The 20,505-nt window shown below is 35.9% G+C and overlaps 1 protein-coding gene across 2 annotated transcripts in view; it reads left to right on the forward strand.

Annotated features, from left to right (window-relative positions):
- The window catches only part of EMB2804 (tubulin folding cofactor B), a 287,364-nt gene that overhangs the window by 37,683 nt on the left and 229,176 nt on the right, over positions 1 to 20,505 (forward strand). For both annotated transcript variants that reach the window (XM_089384839.1, XM_089384838.1), the window contains exons 4-5: positions 3,446 to 3,597; positions 16,313 to 16,431. In XM_089384839.1, the coding sequence (XP_089240965.1) occupies positions 3,446 to 3,597; positions 16,313 to 16,431 (271 nt within the window). The remainder of the gene's footprint in view (positions 1 to 3,445; positions 3,598 to 16,312; positions 16,432 to 20,505) is intronic.

The following is a 20,505-nucleotide window of genomic DNA, read 5'->3' on the forward strand; positions in this document are numbered from 1 at the left end:
GACACTATGCATCAATGAAATATGGCTCAAAATTACCAGCAGTGCATATTTAATTTCTGAACTGATATATGGATTGAATAATACAACAGAAACAAGAACCTGGGCATGTATTTTAGCAATATGGTGCTACAGGACTCTTTCTTTGTGACAAGAGTTCAGTCCTTCATCAACAAGTGTACTCAACAAGCAATAATAGAAGGTACTCGGCCCCAGTTAGCAAATTGAATTTGTCCTCGAAAGGTAGCAGGCTTGACCCTCTAAGAAACAGGTGACTTGGCCAGCAATATACTAGAACTTGACCCCCAATGAAGACTAACCTCATCTCCCATTGAATGCAAACTACTTGGCTCCCTTTCTGTAATGATAAACTCGGGTTCTTGTGGATGAAAGATCTCTGTCCAACGCAACAACACTTCCCAGCCAGCTCGACCCACAAAATAGTATTTGACTTGGCCTTCAACAGTAGATAAAACTCGTCCCTCCAACCCAGCTTTGTCTCAGCCTTCAATATGTAGCTCAGATTCAGCCAAATGAAGAGGAATGCGCCCTGGTAGTGCAACAGAACTCTACCTCTTGGAATCTTATAAGACGGTCCCTTCAGCAAAGATATTTCGACCCTCTTTTCTTGGCAACTTGTCCTCAGATTTTTGCCTTGGAAGCTTGGTATCTTCTTGGACATTCTCAGGTTGTCAAAGATTTGTGGAAAATTCAATATTAGAAGATAAAATCCACTGATAAAACCTTTGACCTCCGTTATATTTTGCAAATCTTCTCCCCCCTGGTAGCACAATGGCGAAATCTGAGTGGTTCCGCTTTTTAAACCGACTAGCGTGTATAGTTTCAACACCGAAGCTAGCAATGGCGGCTAGGGTTTCTCAAACCCTCAACTATTCTCCAAAAGCTCTCCAAAAATTCCTTCTTCTTCAAATAACAAATGACAGAATGAGGAGAGACTCCTCATTTTTCCTTTTTATAACATAGTGGCCACTTTTGTTGCCATTTTACCTTTTTAATTTTATAAAGTCATTTTAGGAACTTTTCATTAGCTTAGGATATGATCCCTTTTTCACTCCTTTAACATCTATAATGTTTTTCCTAGGCAAACCACGTTTCCTTGGTTAAATTTTTCCCCGCCTTAGCTTACGAGAACTTTATCAGGCTAGCGGAACCTTGTCTTATGCCTCCTAAGTGGTTGGGGACATTACACTATGGTAGGATTCTCGTTTGATAGCTCACCCAACCAAATAATGACTAGTGTCTTAAATGAGGCCTATGGATGAATTAATTGTTTGCAGCCTTGCTGGTTTCTGTGTAAAAACCTGCGAAGAAAAATTTACAACTAGCAAGATATGACACTCAAACGTACAAGATATATCTGTGTGTGTAGTCAAAATGAGTGCACAAAAAATACACTAACCAAATCTAAAGTTAGAGCTTTGGTTGGGGCTTCTAATGTTATTTTGCTTTTGTCTTGTTAACACAGATTGTAAAATACGCCGTAAAATGTAGGTACAACAACAATTCCCCTTAGAAATGACTGCCCAAATAGTGTCTTAGCACTCTAGATTAATTATCTAGGGCTGTGTAGGCTAGGAGATGTCAAATAGACACTGTAGTATCACTCCAAAGCCTATTACCAACAACTCGATACAACTTGCTGGAAATTGTTCTTGCGAGGTTAAGGGATCAAATCCTACTAGGTACGTTGCCCAGAAAATTTCTGGCAGGGATATTTGATTTATAACAGCTGGAAACAATGTTTTTTGGACTCTAAAAGTGAAAGATAAACAAAGTATATTCAGTATAGAGCCTACCTATTGGTTTCCAAAGTAAAATACTTGTGATGTGCTTGGAACCTTGAAATTCCTGCAGATCTGTAATGCTATAGTAAGAAAACAATGCAGATCTGCAACAAAAAGTTCAATATACCATGAAATATATGTGATAAAAAGTGAAGGCTTGGTATGTTGATCCTTGGCTAAGATCTAACTTTATAATTGACAACTCCAAGGTGTAAAAGCTAACTATTAATGATATACAACTTGAAAAAATCATCCGTTTAATTTTGCGAAGCTACAATAGAAATTTAAAAGATTTTGGTTTTTTATACAAAAGTGGTTGCTGAAGATTGCCTTACTTTGTACCACAACAAGTTATCTCAAGATGTTAGGTTGTGAACCATAATTGTACTTAGGTCGTTCTTGTATTTTGGACAGTGAAGTGGGGTTGGTCTCGACTCTCGAGTAGCGAATATCACCCCCACTTATGTCTTAAAAATTTTCCACATCTTGGGATAGCAGGATTAAACCTAACAGTTAAAACAAAACTCTGAATTTTTGGCCTTAATTTTCAGGCCATGATGATTAAATCTTTTTGAGATGTTTCGTACCTAGACAGCCTCAAACACTCTTATCATATATAATGATCTGTTTGTCTTTTATGCTTTGCTTGGAAGGCTGCGCCTTGTGGACTTTGTATCTTGGCTTAGCTAAGTAGACTTTTTCCCCTTATGTTCTCCCCTTATAATTTCGATGTTTGTTTTCAAAATTATGAAATGCAATCTTTTGTTTTCCAATAGTCTTGACACAATTTAACTTCTTTCCTGCATGTGGATCCTTAACTTGCTAGCCCTTTTCATTTTACAAAAGCTTGCATTTGGAACCTGTCTTGAATATCTTTTAAGACATTGGCAAAGACAGGTCAACAGCGATAGTGAGCTTGAGGTTGGGCTGAAGCATAAAGCCCATGAGGATTCATGCAGACCAACCTGGTAATGGGGTCATACATATGGAAAAAAATTACTAACAAGATCTTTGCATCTTGAATTAATTGTCCAAAACTGTGGATTAATTAGCAAATTTATGAAGTATTCATTAAAACTTTGGGATTATGGGTTTATGGATCTATCAAAACATACCACTGTGCACTTTTTTTTTTATCTCGTTTTCCTCTCATATAATTTCTTTCTTTTGATGTTGTCATGATTGCGGTTCCTGCGATGTTGCAAACATTGGCATTGGGATAAAATCAGGAAGGGTATGGAAAGCCAAAATATTGTAAAATCAGGAAAATATTTGTAAAAATTGGCAAAATTAAGATACCACCTAAATATCTGTGAAAATCAGCAAACATCGGCTAGGCCAGAAAATCACGATTTCCCAAATTTTATCGCGATAAAATTGGGATGTTTACAACATTGGGTTCTTGCCAATTTGAAAAAAATTATATTTCATTCTTCTTACCTGTTTATCTAGGAGAGTGTTTGGTGCATATCAGTCTTCTGTTTTCGTATTTCAGAATTATTTGTGGGGAACCTATTTGTCAAATGATATATTTCTTTTTTATGTTAATTTTTTCCAAGAATAGGTTCAAATACTCAGTTTATATCTTCGCAAAAAGTACTTGTTAACAGGAGTTGTATCCTAAGTGGTTTTGTCTGATTTAGTCTACAGTTGGGGCTACAAAAGAGAGGCTTTGGAAGAATTGTGGGACAGCAGTTGATTCCATGGTTCTTCAACTCTTTGATGATACTGACAAGAAGGTCTGTGACATGAATGAGGACTCACAGTCTCTTGGGTTTTATTCTCCACTTGATGGGTGAGTTTTACTGCTCGCTACAATTGAAACTTTCTTTTCAAAAATTTCAAGTTTTGCTTTGTATGATAAGGAAACAAGGGTTACATCCTGTTACCTGAACCTCCCATATTCTACTTATGGTGTAAAAGTCCCATCCACAAAATAATAATAATCTAATTTTATGGTCACAGCCAAGCCAGACACCAACTTGGTGTATGAGACCCCGTTGTTTTGGGACAAGGGACCCACCTCTACAAGGCAATTTGACTGCTCAACCCTAGGGGCAACTCAGGAATTAGCAAATCTAGTCATGCATTTACTTTGTCCATAGAATTCATCAGCGCAGTCGTTAATTAGCCAATGCAATAAATGACAAGAAGATATGCTAATATGATTAAATGCTAACTAAACCCTGGATGTCTACCCTAATTATGGCTGAAAATTGAAGTACGATTGCATATGAACCCTAATCTAACCTTAAAACAATAAAAGAAAAGGTTGATTTTGATTTTAAGGAGTGACTAATGGGAGTGAAGACTAGTGTCTACTATTTTTTTGGGCTTACGGAGTCTAACGATGGACTCTCTTGAAAGAAATGAAAAATCGATTTTGGATAAAGCCTAGGGTAGTCCACTACAAACCCTAAAAGTTCTCCTATGTAAAGATATCTAGTGTAGTCTACTACAAACCCCAAATTATTTTCCTAAATTCCTTCAACAAGCTTTAAAAATTGATTTCAAGGGAGACAGTTCTTCCTGAGAATCTCTCCTAAGGTCTGCAAGCTAAGGTCTATTTAAGAAAAAATTAAATTACAAGGAAAAATGTACTTTCACCACATGATCAGCACATCAATACTTCATACATTCAATACAAAAACCCACAGTGATCTAGAAAGAACACATACTAGGTAAACCAATGCTCATCAACCAACTCCCTCTTCACCAAAGGAGGGATATGAGCAAGATAGCTCTAATACCTTGTTGAAATTTCTGCATTGTTTGACTTAATTCAAAACAGGATTTTCACCTCACAAGGAGGTTTCCATGATATAATTCCTATGAACTTTAGTCTTATTGCTGATCTGAAATACCGGTTTACAGTAGCAAGAAATGGACATTATTTCGTCTTAGTTAAAGCCAACACACTAGGCAGCCCAATAGAGAAGACACCAGACATAAGCTAACAAGTTTCAGCCACAGCGCAGACTTTTCCTAGCATAAAGCAGATTTGAAAATCATTTTAATTACAGCAGATCTTCAAGAGGAAATATGCTCTATTTTCTTCCAATTATATGTTAAATCTCTTAACAATTTCAACCTTAAATATCTCAATCAACATGAAACAACGTTACCAGATTTGGCCATCTTAGCATTGTACTTGGATCCAATTCATCAAGGAATCAGGGAATCAATGATTCAAATTGGATTAGGGCAAATTCAACAATTTTTTAAGGATTCATTTCTGGTTTTAGATATGGATCTTATTGTTTAAAAATCAGATCTTGAAATAGGATTCATTATAAAAATTAAGGGAAATGGTTCCAATTGGAGGAACCAATTTCCAAAGGCTGGGAATCAGTTCCTCCAGTGGGAACTGTTTCCTGTCTTCATGTTGAAATTCAGAAACCCCCCTTCCAACCCCGCCCCTCCCCCCAAAACAAAAATGATGGCAAAGGACACTAGGATCATTAGGGAATCCGTGATGTCATAGTAGTAATGAGGTCTTGGCTATGGTGGGACTTAGGTGACCACATTTTATATATGAATTGGTTGCAAATGGAGATGGAAGTTGTTATCATGGACAATTAGATTGGAGTGTTTGATTCAGGAAAAATGGTTTCCATTATTTAATCATTATGGCATTGGGAGACAAAGGATAGGCTTACGTAGGTTGTTACAGACTCAAGGTTTTACTAAGGTCATTTACAATATATAACTTGCAGAATGGGATGACTATGACACATGGACTGCTGATATGTGATCCGATCCTTGTTGAAAAAAGTTGGCACTTTCCCTGGAACTTTGATAATTTGAGTGCAACATTTGGCTTCATATGAGAATCCCAGAACGCTGCATCCAAGGAAACAAAAGTTCACCAAATAGATATCCATTCAACATCGAAATCATCATGCATATATAGAAAATACCGTTGGAATATGAAATCTACTCTAACAAATTGAAATATAAAAGACAATATAAATGCGTGAAATAAACTATCTAACGACATGAAATAAAAAGAGAATAGGGTTAGAGATATTATACAAAACGATGCCCTATGGCATCAGATGTCATCAACATGGTGCATACTGAGCATTTGCCGACTTTCCGGCAAGTCTGTGGGCTACTTCTCGGATGTTGCATGCTGAATTCTGACAATGTGAGGACTTTGTCTTATCTGAATATCGAGCTGCTCTCGAGCATCAGATGCATCAAACTTTTTCGTTCTTCTCTTTTGCCTTTTACGCTTGCTCGGTAGGATGCGATGTTGATGTTGATGCAATTGACATGCAACTTTCTATCTGATTCGGTTAAAGTTCATGTGGAAGGTTTGGAATGCGACTGATTTTTGTGACCTGCTCTTCCTTATTTTCGTGACCTTGTTCTGTCAAAGCCGCTGGATCGGTGTTGCAATCATCGATCTGATTTCCTTCAGTTTCCTTCCTACTTGGATCATCCTTGTTTAACCATTTCTCAATGGAATCAATGACTTCTTCATAATAAGATGAAGGTTGTTGAGCGGGATGGGAGGTTCATGTACTAGATCCTTCAGTGTTGGCTGGAGTTGTGATTTTTCCAACATTTGTAGCTTACTTTGAAGAGTGACCTGTTCAATTCTTATGGCATTTATTTCGTCAGCATGTACTGATTCCATAATTTTCATTTGTTGTATGTGATCAGCCTCCATGGTCTTAATCACGCTCTGTAGCCTATCCTCAATGGCTTTCATTTGATTGGAATGCTTATCCTTAATAGCACTGATTTCCTTGGCATGATTTTCCTCCATGGTGATCAAATGGTCTTGCATGGTGGTCATCTGATTAGAATGATTAGTTTCCATGATTTTCAGCTCCTCAATATGCTTTTCTTCTCTAGCTAATAACCTGTTCTGAAGAGATATTTGATTAGCTTCCATGTCCTTTATCATTCTATTATGATCTTCTTGAATAGAATTCATTTCTTTCTTAAGATTTGCTTTTATGGAACTTATCTCCTCAACATGTTCTTTATCTATGGTATCCATCATGTTCTAAAAGTTGATCCTTTGATTATATTGAGCAACTTCCATTGCTTGTACTCTGTTTCCCATGGAAGTTGTTTCTCTAGTGTGATTTGCTATTAATTTTGCTTGACTAGACTGCATGTCTTTGATTATTTGAGTTAATTCCTTACCAAGACGCTTATCATTTTCCTTTTCATTGTTAAAATGATTATTCTGGTTATTGGTTCGTTCCTCTGTACTATCGAAAACTCTTCTTGCGATGTCACAAGTGGATTCATCATGACAGTGATTACAATATCTATAATATGGCACATCCTCTTGCTCACCAACATGGTGTAATTGATTCTCTTGCATCTTCTTTATGAGATTCTGCATATCAGCAAATTGTTTATCCTCGTTAACTTGTATTCTTTTAACGATCTCTATTAATTCTTTAACCCTATATTCCTCTTCTGGAAGGTCATGAGGATAACCTTGAGTGTTAGGACAACGAAAAGGGACGGATAAGTCATCCATGACGACTTGCTTAAGAAGAAAGGGAAGCTAATGGACGTCAGAGAGCGAGATCTGTGCTCAAGAAAATCAAGAGATCCACAAGAAGCGAGCCTCTAGCAGAAATTCTTGCAAAAAATGAAAGAATTGGAGCCACCACTTGAACATGAATCTGTCTCCGAAATCCAGAAGTCAAAAAATCGAAAAGTTATTAAGGGAAAAAGCAAGTGGATATCAAGGTGGGCTTCCCGTCTGAGAAAAATGAATGCTTACTAGAATGTAATTTGTTTAACCGAGCTCTGAGAGAAGGGTTAAGCAAGCTACGAGGATTCTTTCTAATGTAAGCCTTTGTGAATGGATGAAACAGTGGAGTTGCCATCCAAACAGGAAACTGACCCAAATGTCTAGGTGCTAAAGTGAAAATAGAGGAGTGAATAAGGCGATAAGGAGATTAGTGAATGCGGTGTCAAGAAAATGAAAATGGATTAGAGGATTATGAAGATTAATGAGAATGTCGTCAACAGTAAAGTCCAATAAATTGGTCCTTGACAAATGACGCCAAAAAATGTTGTAGCGTTGATGGAGCAATGAATGAAGGATGAAAAATGATATGATAAGGAAGGATGTCGTGAGGATGAAGGACATAAAAATCTATCCTAGGCAACGATGCCAAAAAATGTTGTGCTGCTTGACGGGCTAAATGGAAAAAATGAGAGATCAATAATGGGAATGTCGCTAACCCCGACAACAAGAGAAACTCGTCCCCGACAATGGCGCCAAAAAATGTTGTCGCCTAGATTGTATAGGCATTGCGACAATGCTCAGGACAGGGGCTGTCACTTTGATCCCCATCCACTCCGTTCTAGCTGTCTCCCAACAACAGGCTATGGGGGGTAGTCCCTATAGAATGAAGTGAAGGAAAGCAAGTTGAGAATCAACTTACTTGGGAGAAATGGATGAGTGGCCTAGCCGCTTGGTTGAAATTAAGCAAGATTATTGATTAAATTAGATTTTCTATAATGGTACCAGTGCCTTAATGGAGTCACAAATTCTTGCTTCTTATGAATTGGAACCAAATGACCAGATGGACACCCGTTGCTTGAATGATTGACTAATCTATATGATATATAAATCCTAGGACCTATGTGAGATGCAGTGATCTTGATAAAATTTAGTTAAATGCATAGTCCAAATGTAACCTTCCTTTAACTATTTTGAAGTTGGGCTCCAAGGTAGGTTGTGGGAAGGAGGCTAATAGGAAGCGGGCTAGGGCCTGATTAACGATACCTTATGTTAGGCTTTTATCACTCGGTGCCTCCGGCGTTGTAGAGACTGTGGCTCTGATGACTGCAAGGTCACCGTGTTAACCAATGAAGAGTTGCCGAGGCCCCTCAAGCTAGATAAGAAGGGTTGTCCTATGTCTCTATCAACCTAGCTTATGCTAGGAGGTAAATTATTGATGCAAATCTAGATTTAGTATGTTTATGCAAGAGATTATGAGTGAGATTTATCTTGAGCTAAGCTTTTATTAAGTTGTTTAAATACTTAATTCGAATCGTTTTAAGAGCACTTAACAATAGTGATTTGCAATCTTAAACAAGATAAAATTCTTAGAGATACAAATGTAAATTTCAACAATATTTCACAAGATACCAAGTAACCCAAGATGCCAAATGCTAACAATGGTCAATCAAGATGTTGATCACAGATTAATCACAGTTTATAACAACAATTCTATTTTAGAAAAATCAGATTCTATCAATGTTGTAACAACAGTTCATAAACCTCTTCAATTGATGAAACTTACCCAACACATAAAACACTGAAATTTTAATGACCAACAAATGTAATTCAACGTGTTTAGTTCACTTTAAGATGATGTATTCAGTAAAATTTCAGATCCGATTTCTTGATTTATAGCAGTAAGTAAAGATAGATCAACAAGATAAAACTGCCAAAAATAGATGGCTTATATGCCCAAAAATAGCAAAATGCACTAGAACATGAAAATTTCAATTTTAGGGCTTTTAAAGAGTTTGACTCAATAATTTTCAGAATTGATATGTTTATTACAACAGTGAGTTAACCATAGAACATCAAACTAATCACGCGAAAAATAGATGCCCATTGCCCAATATTTCAAAAAATAGAAATTTTTTCTTGAAATTGTAAATTTTAGTGACATAGAAAAATCCAGCAAGCTTAAATGCTAGCTTTAGGCCAAAAGTCAAATACCCAAGAGGCCAAAATTTGTGAAAATGAAGATTTTGCAATTTTAAATGACTTTGACAATTTAGTTTGTGATTTTAGGGCCTAGTTATTAGTAATTTGCTTGCTGTAATAAAACTGCAGAAAACGAGGGTTTAGAGGTCAAACTCTAGGCTAAAGGCCTTGAAGATCCCATTGTTGAAAATCGTTGAAACTTTAGGATCACGTTTTCGCTTGCAAAATATGAATTTTCAGACCTTAACCCTGCAAAACTGCCAAGTATTTAGCTTTAAAACTTCAGCTTAGGGTTTTAGGTCAATTTTGGGGCAAAAGAGGCCAATAATTGGATGATAGATTGGGGCACAAGGATGAAGAATACGGCCTCAAAGGCCAACACTATGCCTAATGAGGCTAGTGTTTGGGAAAAAGAGGGTATGGAGGCCTAGGGCAAGGCGAATCTAGGCCTAGAAGTCATGAGAAGGTTGAAACCCTTGCTCAAAATTTTGTATGCTTCAGCTCCTTCGATTTTCCAAAACTTTTCCATGGGAAACCTATCAAAATTTTTCGAAAGACTAGATCTTACCTTCAAGGGCCTAGATCTAACTCTTCTCCCACTTGGTTTCTCGATCTAACTTGCAAAAGTAAAAATAGGAACACCCAAACCCCAAATATATACAAAATACTAAAAATCCCCAAAACCCAAGTTAGAATTATTAATTTACAAGTTAGATCAACAAAATTATTCACAAGATCTACAAATATACAAGGGTTTTAAAAACTTAAAAATTTTGAGAAAAATATTTTTATGTAGTTTTTTTCTTTGAAGAATGACTAAAAATACTTTAGAAACCCCAGTGTATACTATAGCATTAGTGAAGATTTAATCCACCATATAAATATTTGGAATCCAAACAACAATGATTGAAGTACCTGCAAACACCATGAATTTATTTCAAGATAATTTGTTAGATCACATGGAGAATCAAACCACCTAAGATTAGCCCAAAACTATCAATAGTATGGTTCTATCTCTATCTAATGCAACAAAAAATTTGACCAATATTCAATACAACATAGAGATGCCCGTAGTCAGCACATACCACAAATCAATAAGCAAGAACACCTTGAATTGCACCAAAGTCTTTATTATGATTGAAAAAATAGTTCCCAACGGGACAGTAGTTACAAAGTTGCTTCAACAAAATTTTTATATCAAGAGATTAAGATGACTAGAGACTCAAATGACTCTAATTTATAGATAAATCCCCCAAATGGAAAAATAACAGTTAGTTTCTTTGATCCCTGTCAAAATAATCTTGGCCATTGATAAATACTTCAAGATCTTTTAATCTTGGCCCTTGATTTGTTATTTTTGATGAATTTTTAAATTTATCATTTAATTCCATTTTAATTAGCTCAAAATTAATTATTTAGAGCTAATTTCCTAAAAAATTTGACTTTGAATTATTTTTCCAACCCTCTAATGCATATGATTTTTTGTTTACAAGACTCAGAGGGAATACACATTCGTCTTAGAACCTCAAGACACATAACCCATCCGCGACTCAATATGATCTAGTAAACCAAGTGATTTGTAATAAAATAATTTAGCCAATTACCTTTAATTATTCCCAAACCACTTTGACATCAGACTCGACTAAAACACTAGGACTCACCTAATAATTCGACAATAAATTTCACCCTAGCTTTGGGGGTTTAAGCTGAAGGGAAAAATCTCTTCTGATTAGCTGTGTCAAAAAACACAGGTAATCAGTGATGTTAAAAAACGTCTTAGGATGTGTTATCACCAAAATAGGACCCTGATAGGCTGCTGATCAGACTATCTCAGTGTAACTATTTCAAACCAATCTTTTAGCTAAGGCTTAGCCTCCTTAGCCTGAGAGGGCTCTCTCAAAGGGTTAATGATATTGATTAAAGATATGGATAGATGGCTAACTCTATGGTTTGGATTTTATATGTTTTTAGATTGGAAGATGGAGACTTGCTACCATTGGGCTATGGAGTCAGTGACAGAGATAAGGGCAACAAATAGCTCTTTTTATAAAACTGAGGCTTGTATATACTTCAATGAAAGAGTGACACATTCAAGAAAGTCTCAATAACTTGAAGTTCATAGGAGTCAGAGCATGTGGGCATGAATTCTGAGTAATGATACATCAAGGTATTCAAAAGGAAAGAATTTAAAGTGATAGATCATAGTTTAATACCTAAAGGAAGTCAGGGCATTCGGCATTTAAACATTCAGAACATAAACTCATATGGGACCACACAGTTTATAAATGTATACAGGAAGTCAGAGCACATTCAGTGAATTCTGAGTGATTATACATCCATACCACTGTAAGAATTAAGGGAATGACAACATCACATATTCTGAACATAAAAAATCCTTCATGAATCCTGAGTAATAAGCATTAAGACTATGGAAGTAAAGCATTTCACAGATAAAAGATGAAGCTCACTGAAGTACACTAAGAATCTCAGCTTCAGAAAAGTCCAACTGCTTCTGTATATATCAATCCCTGCATAGCATTTACAAAAGTAGTCTTTTTCTCTAACATTTTCCAACCCCTTGTACATCAGCTCTTCTGCTATATATAGAGCTCTTTACACAACTTAGATTCCTCTTCTAGGATGAGGAAAATTCGAATTCTACCTGACCTGACACCTAATGACACTCAAAACTAACTATTAAATGCAAATGACACCTAACTAGCAGTCCTAGAGACCTAATACAACTAGGAGTGTATCTCCTTATCATGATTACAACAACCTTATCTAAGCATTAAACACTCCTTTTGGCAAACAAAAATCCATGAAGTCGAATTTGATGAAGCCCATAACCTTCCAGCTGGCCCTTGATGACTCATCCTTTTGGTGTTCCTAGAAACTAGGAGACTGTCCCTTGCTCTGTTCTGGCTGAAAAATAGGTCTTGGGACAGAGCTCATAACTTCTCGTACAAAATGTATTTGGAAAAACTGAAGGAGGCTTTTGTGAATCAATCCATGCTGAACAAAAACCTCTCTTGGTTTTTTGAAAAACCTTCCCTACCTCCCAGAATGTGTCTTTGAAAAACCTGTGTTAAACAGGAGATGAAAAACTGCACCTACAGCAGTTTCGTAGCGCAAGTTTTAGTCACCCGTTTCTCCCAGCTCATAATCAATTTGAAGAAAATGAAAGAGGTTTTTCTAGTTCAATGTGTTAGGAATAAAAACCTCTTTCAATTTCCAAAAATATGCTTTCAGTTTCTCTAGAGACCTCCTGGAATTTAACCACCTAAAACAGTTTTTCTCGTGAAAAACGTTGCTTCAGTGATTTCGCAGCGCAAGGTTGAGCACGTGTATATGTCTTCATTTCTTGTATTTCCTTTTCGATTAGGGCTCAAACATTCTCAAGTGATCTGATTACACCTTTGCAGCAACATCCCTTTACCTTTGCTGAGAAACAGGAAACTGCCCCTGTTCTATGCTTTTGGTTTCCTTAAAGATAATCGAAAGTAATTAACTATGTTGATCTTCTTGAATTAGTCAATTTATTCATGGGGTGCCACGTCCTTCATGTGTTGTAAGCCTTTCCCATGTACATGTGTGCAGGCAAAAGTTTCTTGCAAACTGTTTGATATATCCTGAACTGTGGTAAATGTGCTCACTTTACGACAAAAATTTGAAGTTGGATTTGAATATATATATTTTCTCCACCTGTCTTGACCTGGTTGAATGTTGATAGCTTCAGATGATGCCTTGTATGCCTTGTAGACATTCCCCTTTCAAAAAGATTTGCCTTTGTCTTTCAACATTGGTCCATGAAAGCATAATGTGCAGCTACAGCAGTTTCGTAGCGCGCTACGAAACTGCTGTGTAATTTTAAAAAACATAGTTTCAACCATAATTTTGCCATTTTGAGCCTTTTACTATTTAAGCATTCTTTCAACAGCTCCAAGACCTTTCAAAACTGAATGGGAATGTTTGATTCTTCAATAAAGATTATACCAAGCAAAACCATCAAAACTTTGAAACATAACCTTACTTGAAGTGAGATTTCTTTATGGAGATTCTTTTTGCTGGCTCAACTGTATCTTTAAGTCTTCAATTTGTTTCTTCATTACTTTGATCCCAGACCTGAGGTTTGTCAAGTGCTTCTTATGCATGAAAGGAGCATGAGAATAACCAAGACCAAATCTTTCTTACCTTACCCTTTTCCTTTGAAATTTGTTTAGTGATAACAGGATGGAAATTTGTCATCAAATTATAGGCTTACCTAGGTTGTTACATAGACTCATGGTTTTACTAAGATCATTTACAATATATAACTTGTATGATGGGATGACTATGACACATGGACTGCTGATATGTGATCTGATCCTTGTTGAAAAAAGTTGGCACTTTTGCTTCTAGGAACTTTGATAATTTGAGTGCAACACAACCCAAGTCTCTTCCTTATGTCATGAGTTCGGACCTACACCTTGACTGTAATCTTCAGCCTTTGCTACATCTTTTCATTCTCTTCTTCAAAATCCCTAAGACAACACGTGTGATAAAAAACATGGGTAACTTCATCTTCTATTTTCTTCGCTTGTCTTCACCTTACTTCCTTGACAACTTGGCTTGAGAAGGAGATTTCTGTTTATCCCAAAACTCGGTTAGTCATGATGACTGTAATTTGGTCCTGCATCTGCCCTAGTCTTGGTTTGCACGTGTGAGAGATTTTTCCAAAACAGTGTTTAAGAAATCTTCCTCTTTACTTGACGTTTCTCTTGCCTTCTTTGCTTTTTTAGTATCTTTCATCCTCAGATCAAATTACTTTTATGCTTGATTGATGCCATTTGGAATGAGGCCAAATGCCTCTATATGTAGGCTTCCTAACCCATGCTTGTAGGTCAACTTGACATAACAATTAGGCCGACTTGTCCATCTAGATAGGCTAATTGCTCCTTTTTGAAGGCCAACATGATGTAGCGATTGTGACGAGGTCTTGGAGTGTCTTTTGACTCTAACATTGACTCGATTAAATTTCTTTACAATATGTATCATGCCCCAAATAGGTCTTTCATACATGACAATGAATTTAATGACTTGTAGACTCAATGACAAGCCCTAAGAGCTCACAATGGGAGCTTGACCAAAAAATAATTTTCCCCTAGCACGAAACCCATGCCTTAATATCAACAATAATAAATTTATATTCTCATTACATCAAATACATAAAATCATGATTACATCTGTCATTATGAAGACCGAACCTAGTTACATATTTCAACAAGGTTGACCACAGGAAAAATTGCAGACTTCACCACAAAAGTTTATCTCCTTTGACCGAGTTTGATTGAGTATTCTTCGACTGTTTTGGGCTGACTTTGACTAGCATTTGAGGTCAAATTGGAGGACTGTTGACCAAACTCTTAGAAGGCTAAATTGACTATTGACTTTGACTAGTTATGATACATTTTGACTGTTGTTGACTTGGACAAACTTGTAGATTATGACAGTTGAACAGATTTGACTATTGGCACATGTTTTGGAATTTTTGGTTGGTTGATTTGTTGATAAGTCAAACTTTGACTTTGACTCTTATTTGTGGATTTGGGCTCATTGTACTCTCTGCTAAACATTTGAAGACAATTTAATAGAAGAAGGATTTCAAAGGGTTTTCCCCCTTGTGGGGTTTTTCCCTGGTCGTTGAGGGAATCAGTGTCTCCTGTTGATGTTGTTGATTGTCTCCTTTTTGTCATTTCATTTACTGTTCTATCTTCAATTACTGTTGATTACCGGAAGAATTAATTATTGTTGAAAAGGTTACTTATTTAAGAAACTAATTGGGCTAAAGTAATCTATATAGCATAGAGCAGTGCAAAATTAACACCTCTTTGGGGAATTCTCACTCTTATATTTTCATTTATTGTGGGAGTTATTAGGTGTCAAGTTATTTATAAGCTAGTTTGTTTGATAATTCTCTTGCGGATAATTATCGACATATTCCTATTTGAGGATCCTTTTGTATTTTATTTTTGTTCTAATGAGGGAGAGTCATCCTTCAAGGTATGTTTGTTGATGGCCATATTGCCTAATTTGAGCGGTCTAGAAGGATGGTTGATCAATTTATGGTATTGATTGTGTACGTGCAACTACATGCCAACTTTTGTTGCAAGTTGTGTTTGAGAATGCATTCTAGGAACATAGAGACCTCTTTGGGACTATCCTATGAATCTTCATGCTAACTTGTTTTACAATTGTGTTTGCGAATGCATGTCGGGGACATAGAGACCTTTTTGTAACTTTCTTAAATATGATAAGTTTTGAGGCATTCACTTTTAGTCGTAAATCATAGTTATGATTTTGCTAGAACTAATTGACACTCAATCCATTTATAAATGCATAATCTCATACACAATAGTTTGACTTGTCTTCATAGTTAACTCTTTGACATTTTCATTAGTTCTATTTTTTCCATCCTAAAATGTCCTTGTTTTTTACCATTTAAAAGAAGAGGACACAAGAGACAAAATAATCAAAACATGAGTTTGTAGGATCTTTTAAGTCAAATACACATAGTGTCCTTGATTTTTTAACCAGTGACCTTGCATGATACCACTAAATTTATTTGTTTTTATACCAAACTTTTTCCATGTAAATGCTAAGGGTATTGAACTTGAAGAAAGTATCCGTTAACTTTATGTTTTCTATTTAATGTTGAATCTATAATGGTCTATCTAATTTTGGGGTTTCTCTTTGTGAGCACCTGATCCATTTTATTGTAGCTCAATTATTCTTCTTTATTCTTATTGGTTGAAGTTTTCAGGTATCGCATACATATTGTAGATATGGACCCATCATCAATGACTGCCGGAGGCTGGTTAGAAGACACTTCGTTGGTGGAAAAGTATCACATTTCAGAAGAGTCTTATGGTAAACTTGATGGTAAGTCATGAATCTTTACATATTGTCTCTTGGCTTGTAACATTCAAATGATGTAGAGCAATTTTACGAGTTTATTATAGACTTGATGGTAGATAGTAGCTCTTTAGACATTGTTCTAACTATAATTTTTTGAATAAGCATGTGGAAGTTCCATAGTATTTAATTGTGATGCCTAAACAAGAATTATAAATCAAAGAATTTAAATGACTCTTTAGATGATTATGGAAAAAGTTGATTCTCTTAATGAGAAACTTTTGAGTAGAAATTATAAAATGAAAATGAACCTATAAAAGCAACAATCACATTTTCTCTTGTGGGTTGTAGAGTTAATGTGTGTTGATGTACAATTGAAGGGTTTATTGCAGATTCAAAGGGATTCCAAGCGCTTGGTAGGTGGATTTGTTAGCCAAATTGATTGTTTTATCTACAACCATTAGCCATGAGGCTTCTCTCTCATGTTACTTCATCCTCTTGTTGCAAGAGGAATTGGAGCACATATGAGAATTTGTATAATTTGAAGAAGAGCAGGCTTGAGCTTTCCAGGGAAGAGACAATGGTGAATGTGCACACCAACCTTCCTCTTGTTGACCACTTTGTGTCAACGAGCCCATAGCAGTACACCCCTTTTTTGGCAAAAGGGATTGACAATTTTATAAAGATGTCAACCCACTCTGCATATGTAAAATGTAAATAATCTCAGTATGACTACGTTTGTATGTAACAACTTAGGTAAACCTATGGTTTTGGTGATGATCTCCATTTTAGGAGTTTTTTTGTCTCACTGATTCATCTGTGTCTTTAGACACAAATGATCGGCAAAGTTTTTCTCTCCAACCTCACCCCAAAGCTAGGGTGGATTTTGTCGCTAAAATCTTAGGCGAGTCCTAGTGTTTTAGATCAAGTCTATATAAAAGTGATTTGGGAATAATCCTAGCTAATTGGCTAGATTATTTTATCACAAGTCACTTGGTCCACTGGATTATATTTTGTGTCGCAAAAATGGGTAAATGTTGAGGGTCTATAACAAATGGGTTTCCCCCTTCATGTATTAAAATGTAAAATCTTCATGTAAAAAATATTTAGTGCATGGTCCCTCATAGTTAGACATTATGGCTAAATATTAGAGGGCTGGAAAAATTATTAATCTCCTCATCAGTCAATTAATTAAAGTTACTGGAAAAGTTAAATTAAATCCCAAGCTAGAAATTCAATTAATTTTGTGTCCTAGGTAAAATTAAATTCGCCAATGGCTAAATTCGTGGGTTTTAAAGAAGTTAATTTTTGGAGGTCCTCGGCCAAGGGAATATTGAGGAAATTTTGGACCCTTGGGCTTTGGTGGTTAAGTCAAAGTCAAAATTCTGAGGAAATTAACTCAAAATAATTAATTTTGAGTTAATTAAAAATCGATTAAATGATAACTTCGATTTTTCCTCAAAAATTAAATAATTTTGACGGTGATGATTAAAGATTAATTAAATCTTTATGAACGGTTGAAATTAATTTGATAGGGATCAAGTCAACTAGCCGTTGGAGATTTTACCTATAAATTAGAGGTCAATGTCAATCTATCTTTTCACCCGATCTCTGAATCGTGTACTAAGCTCTCTTGTATACTTTTTAATTAATGCAAAAGTCTCTAGGGTTTCAACGTGCTGTGGCGTTCCTCTTCACGAATTTATGGTAACATTGTTTTAATTTCTGCTAAATTTTATGTGAAAACTATCAATCAATAACTCTTTCAGAACAATCTGAATATAGGTATCTTAATCAGTTTTTTGGATCTAGGGTAACATTCTTAATTTTGATCGAAGTAGCAGGTATCTCTATTTCTTCAAAATTTCATTGTTCTATTTCTCTACCTAGTTTGATGGTTGATCTAGTGTTTGTAGGAGATCTTTCGAGTTTTCGTTGAGCGTTTGGGGATAGTTCTTGGTTGGACTAGGCAACTCTCAGTGTATATTTTCTGAAGAGCCTACTTTACATAAGCTCCTAGACTTATCTTAAGATTAAATTATTTTTCATGCAGGGTGTTTTTGGGCTAGTACCTCACCAAAAATTTCAAAATATTATTTTTAAAATATTTTGTGGAAAATTGATAGATTTGGCTATCGAGAGCCTTAGATGATCAGATTTGGGAGCGGAGTTGGACTCATACTCCTCAGATCTGATAGATCTACCATCTTTGTGCATAGATCTGAATATTTTTTTAAAAAGTTTTATGACTTGGGTTTCTGGGGTTTTATTTATTTTTGTATATTTGGGTTTTGGGTGTTTTGTTTTCGTTTTTGTTGATCTGAAGGAAATTTTTTATTTGAAGCTAGATCTAGGCCCTGGAGGGTAAGATCTGGCTTCAATACCATTTTGCAGGGACATTATTCAAAAATTATTTTTAGTTTGAAGGTTTCAAAATTCAGATCTCAGGATTTTATAAGTGTTTCGAGCACAAATCTGAAGTAGAAGAATATATCATTTTAATCAAAAAATTCTGGGAATTTTTAAAAGTTTTCTAGGCTACCATTTTCTGCTGCCCCTTTTTTTTCTTCCTTTCTGAAAAATTTTGAATCTCTGCTGCCTGGGGTTTTTCATTTCTTTGCTCCCTTGCTGCTACCATCGCTCCCTCCTCTACGTATTACCAGCTCGTAGTTTCATTTCTTCTCAAAATCTGAGCTCTGTGTGCTGCATTTTTTTCTGCCTCCTCCCAAACCAACGCTTCCATCTCCTTCCCTTTCCTCGTTGCTGCCTAAGGCTGAGCCCTCCTCTACTCGCGGTTTTCTAAACACTCTACCTAAGCCTCTTTTCCGCATCTCCTTCACGTGTTTCCTCCCTCACCCTTTGACTTTCTTCCACAAGCTCCCTCGTAGCTTATCCTTGTCCCTCTATGCTGTCATAAACCTGCTTTCTTCCTCGCTGCCTGCATCTGTGACCTGCAAAACCCTTATCCGCGTCCCTGCTTCTCCTTTTCCATTTCCCTGAGCTCCCTCTCTCGCTGCTCTTCTTCTACGCGCCTCCCTTTCCTCATCGACTTGCGTATCTCCCTTCTCCGTCTCTACCTAATCTCATTCGAGCTTCTCTCCCTCGAGCTTCTTCGAGCTTCCTTTCTGCCGCCGTCAACCTGCACACAACAAAACAATTCGATTTCCCTTTACCTTTTTTGTGTTTCGTTTTAGGGTTATGTTTTAATATCAATTTCGATTTTTTTTTGTTGCCTTTAATTTCCGACTTTTTATTTTTGTTTTGTTTAAAAATCCCATTTTTTTTTTAAATTTTTGACTTTGATTCTTTTTAAATTTCAAATTTCATTTTATTTTATTTTTTTTTGTATTTTTGCTTTTCTTTTGGGTTTTAATTTTATGATACTTTGATTTTGTGATAAAAATAAAAATAAAAATTTCATTTCCAGTGTTTTATTCGTGACTTTGATATTTCTAAAAGAATTAAATCAAAAGAGGACTTGGTGCTTTCACATTAAAAATTTAACCTTATTGAAGCTTTTTGATTTTTTATTTTTGTCACATTAAAAAACTTAATTAACTATTTGCCACACTAAATTTGCTTCATAAAACTTAGCACATTAAAAATTTGGCCAAGGAATAATTAAATTTTTAATCTAAAGTTCCTTCTTGGTGTCTTTTTGTGTTAGGGGTAAAATTTTGTTTTATTGAATTTTTTATTTTTTATTTTATTTTATTTTATTTATTTATTTTTTTTCTTCAGTCAAACACACCTAGATATTTTTAAAATCGTCTCTAAAGACTGACTATAGGCTAAGTAACCGGATTCGTTCTATAGGGTCCACGAATCCGAATGCGTCGTGTTCGACACGATTCGCTCGAAAATCGTGTTCAAAAATATGACACTTCGTGTCCTATTTTGACATGTCGAATCCCCCAGCGTGTCTCGATTTTCAGCAGCGTGTCATGATTTTGGAAATCGTGTCCTGTTTTCCAGGACTCGTTAGGCGGAAAAGTGACCTGCGCGGGTATGAAAAGGCCGCATTTGGTCATTACAGCCACGCATATTTTCATTTGGCAAGCGTTTTTTGAGCTGTTGGCAAGTGGAGAAGGGTTTGGAGCA

This window comes from Pinus tabuliformis, chromosome Q, assembly GCF_031772625.1.
Source record: "Pinus tabuliformis cultivar Carrire ecotype Pingquan chromosome Q, CPIR1, whole genome shotgun sequence".
Taxonomy (NCBI): Eukaryota; Viridiplantae; Streptophyta; class Pinopsida; order Pinales; family Pinaceae; genus Pinus; species Pinus tabuliformis.